The 9,053-nt window shown below is 43.0% G+C and overlaps 1 protein-coding gene across 1 annotated transcript; it reads left to right on the top strand.

Moving 5' to 3' along the window:
* The first annotated feature begins 217 nt into the window (after window positions 1-217).
* Window positions 218-4,550, top strand: alx1 (ALX homeobox 1). Its single transcript, XM_069714503.1, has 4 exons — window positions 218-407; window positions 765-1,069; window positions 1,425-1,553; window positions 3,969-4,550. The coding sequence occupies exons 1-4, from the start codon at window positions 218-220 to the stop codon at window positions 4,305-4,307; spliced, it is 963 nt and encodes a 320-aa protein (XP_069570604.1). The 3' UTR covers window positions 4,308-4,550.
* The last annotated feature ends 4,503 nt before the right edge of the window (window positions 4,551-9,053 follow it).

Genomic DNA, 9,053 nt, shown 5'->3' with positions numbered 1-9,053 from the left:
AGTTGTTTCATATCCAGAGAGGAGGGGGGGCGGTGGGGTCGTTCAGGACCTCATTCTCTTTCGGGCTATAAAGACGTCGTGCCTTCAAGACAGCAAATTATCTCCGTCGGCGAATTATTGTATTACAGGACATCTCTGCGCTCATCGGCGCGCGACCGCGATCAGTTTCTGGTTTTATGGTGCCGTTTGATTAGAGCGCGCGCGGATTCCGGTGAAGATGATGGAGTACATGGAGGATAAGTTTGCCTTGAAGAGCCAAGCGATGAAGGCCAGCGACTACTACATGGACCAGGTCATGGAAAGCCTGGACAGCGCGCAGTACTTCACCAAGTCCTCCCCGAAATGTGTGCAGGCCTTCGGGCTGCAGAGCGGCGAGCACCGCTCCTCACCGTGCGGAGACCAAAACGGTGAGAAACCCGACTTTTAGTCACTTTTAAAGTTGAGCCGCATCTGTGAAGGAAGTTAAAGAGAAAAGCTGATTTTTAAAAATTTTTTTTTTAAAATGGAAATTCAACATCCAATCGTTTCTTTTCCATCTTTTCCATCTTTTTTTTTTTTTTTTTTTTAAACGTATGGCTTTCAGAGCAATTTATGGCTTCATTTTGCGATTATTTAATGTTTTCGCTTTTTAATTTTTTTAAAAATTATTCTTGAAGGTAATTTAGTCTAATTTAAAATAATGAAATACTGTATTTTAGAGTTTAATGATCCAGTGAGTAGGTTATAACTGTTATTGTTATGGATTTGTCCCTTCTTGATTTTAGCCAGTTACGGTGTGCCGAAAACGGACGACGACACTTTGCACTCGGAGCTCGGCAGGTCGATGGACAGCTGTTGCACCCTGCGGGCCTCTCCGGTGACCACCGGGCCGGAGAAAAGCGACCTGGACGACATGGGAGACAAGTGCGACAGCAACGTGTCCAGCAGCAAGAAGAGGAGACACCGGACGACCTTCACCAGCGCGCAGCTGGAGGAGCTGGAGAAAGTGTTCCAGAAAACGCACTATCCAGATGTTTATGTGAGAGAACAGCTGGCCATGAGGACGGAATTAACGGAGGCCAGAGTCCAGGTAGAGATTATCACCACTTAACGTTTCACTTTTAGAAACCATAAAATAAAGAAGTGCTTTTAAAAACGTAAACATGCAGGCTGGTAGACGTAAAAATCAAAATTCATCTGCGTACCTCAAATTTACCACAAAAATATCTTGACTCATTCAAATTTATTTCACAAATACACGTCTATTTTTTTTTAACTTTCACTTTTAGAAAGTTTTATTTTTACTTTAAGCTGCTGCGGTTCTTTAAAAAAAAAAAATATGTCCCAACATTTCTGCAGACTTCTGTACAGACGCCATTTTTTATTAAAAACCGAACTAAGCTCATTTGCTTCCATTTTGTTTGAAACATTTTGTTTCCATCAAGGTGTGGTTCCAGAACAGGAGAGCGAAGTGGAGGAAGAGAGAGCGCTACGGGCAGATCCAACAGGCCAAAACTCACTTCGCGGCAACCTACGATTTATCCGTGTTACCGAGGACCGACAGCTACACGCAGGTGAGTCGTGTTCGACGTTTTCCGAACAGTTGTGGGTTTTATTCTCGGAGCCAGAAGAACCTCTGATGGGGATGTAAAGCTCTTGTCAGCCGTTTTTTTTGGACACAGCTCGTGCGTAATGGACACATTTCGTGCGTAACGCTCGACACAGCCTCTGATCTGCGTCCTGTTTTTCTCAGTCCTTTCTTCTAAAATATTAAATTTACAGGTCACCCCAGATTGCATAGAGCCATCACTGCCCTATTAATCACGTATTATGAAAGCCGTCCTCAGATAAGAGCCAGACACTGATTAGAGCCTCTGTGAGGTGTCACAGCTGAATTAATGACCTTATATCAGATTTCATTTCTGCTCAACATTTATCTTCCTGTTCGGACAAAGGTCAGGTACAAGATGAGGTGTGAGGAGACGCTGACTGTCAGTTGGCCCTGTGGTTTCCTATCAGACACTGAGATTAGGCCCTGAGTGTGGTGGGGAAGGAAATATGGGAGCAGCAGCTCCATTTGAATTTTGAGCTTAAAGAAGCAGCTGATGTTAAATGTAAAAACTGTTAGAATAGAGTCCCTGTTCAGGTCAGAAATCTGTTGGACTGTCTCATATTTTCCTCCCACATGTTTCTGATGGTTCCTCTGGACCCGAGCCATGCCCGCTCATACAGCTGAGCCCGATTACAGTCAGTAAACGGCCCATCCTGCTGGTAACTGTGCTGGCAGCGGCTGGTTCCGTCTCTCTGAACTCACTGGACACAAACAGCATTCTTGTGGCTTTTAAAGACTTTTTGGAGTTTCGTTGAGCTTTTGACTTTCGTTGTTGCTTTTTGGGAAAAAAACAACAACTAAAGTCCTCAATGGCACACGTTGTTAAGAAACAGTGGATTGACCACGTTGAACCGCAGTTTCATGCTGCAGAAGAAGTTTATTTGACTCTCAAAGTGGACTTTTACTTTCATAAAACCACAGCTGGTTTGTGGTCGTAATTTGCAGAACTTTGGAAAAAAGGTGCAGAACAAATATCCAGTTGACTCAGTTTCTTATTTTTCTAAAGTCACAGGAATATATATATATATTTTTTAATTGAAATTACATTTATGAAGCCATTTTGGTGGATTTATTTCTTTTTAATTTATTTCTTTTTAATTTAATTTTTTTTAATTTCAGTGACTTCATTTTGACAAAAAAAATGTAAGAAATTAATTTGTGTGTTTTTTACTTAAACTGTCTTTTCCTCTCAGTTTGATGGAAATATAAATATATGACCCGTCTCCTAGCGAATCAGAAATACTTCATCAATCCCTACAGTGAAATCTTAACGCCACACTCACTCTCGTCTGCTCCAGGATAGAAGAACAGAGGAATTAAAGACAAAACAAGATCTTAAATTTACTAAATATACAGTCAATAGCGGTATAAAATAAATACGCTGGTTAAAATAACAAATTGGTGCAAAAAATGCCAATAAAGTCATTTGAATGTGAGCCATGTTCACTGACCTGATGGTTTATATCTCCTCTGATAACAGACCATCTAACTGAAGAGGCCACGTGACCTCATTATTCATTATTCATTTTTAAAATATTTAAACTCTTCCAAAATCATAAGCCGGGTGTGTTTGGATTGTCTGGATTCATTTGAACTCATTCAACCAAAATAATAAAAGGAAACAAAATTATTTTCTCAAACGACTCAGTCACACACATCACGTACAGTGTGTGTGTGTGTGTGTGTGTGTGTGTGTGTGTGTGTGTGTGTGTGTGTGTGTGTGTGTGTGTGTGTGTGTGTGTGTGTGTGTGTGTGTGTGTGTGTGTGTGTGTGTGTGTGTTTAAACTGTTTCTCACATTTCTGCCTCAGTTCATGAAAACTGTTGACAGGAAGCTGTTTATGAAAAGACAGATGTTCACTTTTCACTGCTAGTCTAAGAAATGAGCATTTCTTTCCCCCTTATTTAAATATTATATTTCTCTGACAGCTGCGTTGCACAAATCTTTGAATCCAAATTACCGTCATAGTTCTGAGAAATATTTTTGAACTTACTTTTGTTCATTTGTCTCTGAATGTGACTCATGTCGTTTCTCAGTGGTGAAGTCAGGTTGCAACAGAGGAACAGACAATTGAGGAAATATTTCTCCTAAATTAAATTTGAGATTTTCCGTGAAACATGCGGAACTTCAACATTTCTAGAAACGACATTTACACGGAGTGACAAAATGAACTCAACTTCAAAGGTCCACCTCCAAACCTCTTCCTCCAGTTCTTTGTGAATCAGACAGCTGACAGGCTGCAGGCCGGTCTGACATCATTCTGTTTATCTTCGTTTAGATGCTACGTCTCATAAAGTTGTGAACATTCTTTTATTTGCCTAATTATTAGTCCATTAAATCTATTTGTTTTAATGAATCCTGATGCTCCGCCCTCACAGATCCCCAACAACCTGTGGCCGAGCCCGTCTGCCGGCGGCTCCGTGGTCTCCTCCTGCATGCTGCCCCGAGGTTCCCCTCCATGTGTCGCCTCCTACTCTCACTCCCCTCGCTCGGCCGCCGCCGCCGACCACGGGTACGTGGGCTTCCCCAATCAGCAGAACCAGTTCGGCCACGTCTCCCTGAACAACTTCTTCAGCGCCGACTCCCTCCTCACGCCGGCCGCCAACACTCACCCGGCCTTCGAGACCAAGCCGGAGTTCGAGAGGCGCTCGTCCAGCATCGCCGTGCTGCGCATGAAGGCCAAGGAGCACGCGGCCAACATCTCCTGGGCCATGTGATCACGGATCATACGTGTGTCTGGATAAAAAACTGAACGCATATTCAAAAACTGTCTGTTTGTCCCTCACAGTGAGGAGAATGAACGTCGCCGCCTGGACATTTAGATCCACATCAAACTCTGACCCAAAGTTTATCTGCTGAAAACAGGTCAATGGAACTTCTTTCAGGTTTTCTGGTAGAATCTAGTCAATAAGATCAAGCTTGGAACAAAATAATTCACTAGCCATGATTTTGTGTGACGGTCAGCAATACTGTCATTAAAAAGTGTCTTTAAACGTGTAGTTTAACCAAAGAAAAACCTTCATATCAGTCAGAGTTTAACGTCCACAGAGTTTCTTTATTCCCCAGAGTCTCATCCCATCTGCTCTGACCTTGGAAGATCTGTGGAGATGAACGTTGGAAGATCAGATCTGTGGAGATGAACGTTGGAAGATCAGATCTGTGGAGATGAACGTTGGAAGATCAGATCTGTGGAGATGAACGTTGTGCAGAAGCTTTCCTTGTTCTTGTTTTTATGATGAGGTCAGCGTTTCATCAGAGTGACAGTAGAAACCAAAGACTCGGCAGGACTCGGGCCCTGTGAGGGTCCTCGTGGATCCTGAGGGAGGAGGGGTCCAGAAACCACTTCAGTATTTCTTTAAGCACTGTGAATAAGCTTTCCTTCCCTTCATCTTCCTCCCTCGGTCCGTCTCCGGGCCGAAGATGAGCCGGGCGGAGACCGACTGACTCGACGTACTAACGTGTGTGTGCTTTGCAGCAGAGCTCCGTGATCCGTGTTCCTGCCTCAGTTCTGTATCACAGGGACACGACAGGCAGCTGTTCACATCCTGTTCCAGATTTATCTGATGGAAGCATAATAAATGAATGTCACTTGATTCTGGTATGACTGAACTTTTTATTTCTAATTATGTTGAAATGTAAAGTGTGCTTTATATATTTGATCCCTCTGTGCTTTAGAGCTTTATTGTAGCTGTACATTAAACATGTGGGTGTTTAGTGCACTGTTGTGTTTAATGACATCACCCGTCATTAAGATCACGGCGGGTTCTCTGGTTTTATCTTCAGCATCACGTGTTCATATGCAGCTGAATATTTCTAACAAATTCACTCCAGTTTGAAAAAAAGACTTCTGAAAACTGCAGTGCCAAGAAATGACCATAACGTTTGTGTGTGAATACAATTACCAAAGCTGTTTTTAAGGATGATGATCTGAGTCGGTGGGATTTGGTGCTGGACGCCTCAGACTGACTGGAAAAGTACTGAGAGGTGAACTAGTGCAGTGTTGTTGCACTTTTCTGTTTTTTTCTGATAATAGAAAAAAAAAAGTAGAATAACAACAACAACTGTAACCATGAATAATTATATATTTAACTTAAAAGCTCTTTATTTCAATAACAAACGTCTTGAATAAATATTTTGTGTCATGAGGAACTTTTAGCTCTCAGTTGTTACAACTCCACCCTGAAGAACCAAATATCTGCTGTGAGGCTTTAACAAAGACGTATTTACAGGATTTCTTGAACTGCTCGTTGGTTTCATGTTGGACTAACTCTCACAGGATGTGTTGTGTTCGTCTGTTATATTGTAAGAAAAGCAACTTCGTATTGAACATTTAAACCTTTAACAACAGGTGACAGTTTTTCTTTTTCTAAAGTAACTTTCTAAAACAGCTTCACACTAAGTTTTATCAGAAGCTACTTTAAAGAAGTAAATAGGACGTGTTGGGGACTATTTCCAGGAGTGGATGATACGTATTTGGTGCTGTGGTCTTCCGGATGCACTTCTCAGACAGGAACGTGTCACCCGGTGAAACCGTGCAGCTCCGATGTGTTTTTAATTATCTGTCTTTCCAGCAGTGCAGCTCTGTGGCACCGAGGAAGGAGCTGCATCAGAGGCCGAGCTGCTGCACGTTCACGGCTGGACTTCGTCTTTACAACGAGAAAAATACACAGCAGAACCGACCTCATCCTTTAAAACCCGTCCAGAACCAGGCCCCGCCCTCGTCATCTGGAAACATCCACACCAGCTCATTAAAGGCTCTTAATCTCTGTGTTCATCAATAGTAGCCGTTTCCATGAGGCCCCAACACGGTCCAACATGCAGGCCTCGTTCTTTAATCCATCACGCTGTCCTATAATTGGGAGCATGTCTTCTCCTTTCTCTTCTTTTTCCTCCCTGACATCATCATCCTTTTGTTGTGCTCGGCGGCGGAGACCCCGTCTGCAGGACCGGTGGGCTTGATTCAATTAGGAGTCTAACTGGTGTCAGATGCTCCGCTTTGGAAACAACGTTTTTGTTTCCTTCGGGTACTTCCTGGTTGCTGCTTTTCAAAAGTACAAAAACTAAAGAGCTTTATCTGCACGCATCATAACACGAAGGCTTTGATGCCGAAGTCTGCATGGAAACAAGAGTTGGATGTGTTACCTGGTGTTTCTCTGTTAAACACACGTTGACTGTGTTCACGCCATCATTTAAAGGTTGATACTGAATATAATGTGAAGTATATTTTTTGTTCTGTATCATCAAGTTTACAGCAGCTCATGATGGTTGCAGCTCCAGCAGATGATGTCGGCTTAAATGTTCAAAAGTTTCTGATAACCTCACTGAAGTCTGTAACCATGAAGTCAGTGTGAATGATTTTAAGCGTTGTATTAATGGATTCAAATTTCACGGGTTGTAAATAACGACCAGTAAAGCCACATAATGTTCAGTTTGAGAAGTCCATAGTAAGTTTTCTACACTTTGGACACTTGTCCATATATTTGTGTTATCAGATGAATCAAAAGTCGGAGTAGTTTGACATCGTTGTTGCGCCAAAAAATCTTTTTCTGACTTTGACACCAGCATTTTGTCTTCCAGCAGCAGTCGGCGCTGCTTTCATTTAACGCTGAACGGTGTTAGGTTGACCGTACTGGGTTGTTCACACCGAGGACGTGTTTAAAAGGGCAGAGGTTTAAAACACTGAATTAAACAATAGTTCTGAGAAAACCTTTTTAAATGACTGCGACACTGCCAGGTCACACAGGAAGTAGTTTTATGGTCTACATATAGTCCTGATTGATAAATGAGGTTAACTCATGAATAGCTTCAAACCACAGACTGGATATAAAAGAGTTCGTAGCTTCAGGTCTGTAAAATGGTTCTGATCCAGAAGTGTCTTCAGCTGCAATACCAGCGAGTGCCACTAGAGGTCGGCTCCAAAAAGCCTCCGGCTCCATTGACTCCCATTCAACTTCTCTCATCAAATCCAAAGTGAATAAAATGTGTCCATCAGTTATCTCGGTGTTGTTAGCTAAAGTCACTCCTTCTTCTTAGTTTTCTGGAGGTCCATCTGAAAATAATCCCTCATTCATTAGAAAAGAAGATTCAAGAAGACCTGTTTTTGGGGGCGTGTCTGTTTGATTGACAGGCCTGTGGTGCAGTCAGGTTACAGCTATCGGTGGGCGGGACGTAGTATTGTCAGGTTTCATAACGTTCACAAATCAACTGGTTTCCTCTTACAGAGGTTTTTTTTGTTGCCACCTCCTTAATTTAAAACACAGATTCTGTGACTCCGCCCACTGAGATTTATCTCCTCCACTGAGAGGATTTCTTTCTCCTCTGACTGTAACTAAAACTGCTATCTGCCCTTGTTTTATATCCATCATCTTTTTTTTTTCTTCCTCCTCCTCCTCCTCCTCCTTCTCCTCTGCACTGTGGCTGGACAACCTGAGACTGATCATGCAGTGTGTGTGTGTGTGTGTGTGTGTGTGTGTGTGTGTGTGTGTGTGTGTGTGTGTGTGTGTGTGTGTGTGTGTGTGTGTGTGTGTGTGTGTGTGTGTGTTCAGAGAGAGAGAGAGAGAGAGAGCTCCTGCAGACCTGATCCATCAACAGCTCCAATGGGTTTGACCCTTGCAGGTTAACCGCAGCCATTAATATAAGAGCTTCCCTCCCCTGCCTCCCTTCCTCCCCACAGCCTCTGTGGGGGAGGACGGGCCTCTGCGTGTGTGTGTGTGTGTGTGTGTGTGTGTGTGTGTGTGTGTGCGTGCGTGCGTGTGTGTGTGCGTGCGTGTGTGTGTGCGTGTGTGTGTGTGTGTGTGTGTGTGTGCGTGTGTGTGTGTGTGTGTGTGTGTGTGTGTGTGTGTGTGTTGTACGTTGACATGGAGGAACAGAGGTAGATCAAACGCGGTGGTGTCGGCGGTCCCGTCTGTTCCCCAGCAGAGATTCTGTTATTCTAATCACTCAGCGCTGATGTTCTGCTGCTGGATGGATGAACCGGCTCACCACCACTCATCTTCTTCTTCTTCTTCTTCTTCTTCTTCTTCTTCTTCTTCTTCTGTAGGAGCACGGTTATTTCTCACGAGCCTTCCTCCGTGTCCATGTCTTAATCTCAGAAAGGTTCAAGTTCCCTGAGGAGATTTAATTCAAGACTTTCTGTCAGACTGAGGCGAAGACGAATTTCATGAATTACAAGTTAATGTTAACTGGTGGGTGAAAATCTTTGATATAAAACAGATTATAATTTAAAACAAAACAGTCTTGAATGGCACAAATGAGGACTTTTCTTCTGTACGGTAGAAACCTGATCACTTAAAACCACACCTGGCACACCTTGGCTACAGTCAGTTACCATGGTTACAACTCAGGGTTTGATTAATGAGCAATTCGATGAATGTAATAAAAGAAATAACTTCATGTTTGCGGGGATTTTAATACGCACTTTACACGTTGTAGTACTCTCACACAAAACCCTGCGTTTAGTTTGT

This window comes from Brachyistius frenatus, unplaced genomic scaffold (assembly GCF_029030835.1).
Source record: "Brachyistius frenatus isolate BFR_SWC_R1_liver_20210118 unplaced genomic scaffold, ASM2903083v1 Contig_131, whole genome shotgun sequence".
Classification (NCBI taxonomy): Eukaryota; Metazoa; Chordata; class Actinopteri; family Embiotocidae; genus Brachyistius; species Brachyistius frenatus.
Note: the sequence above shows the minus strand (reverse complement) of the source record. Positions and strands in the feature narration are given on the sequence as shown.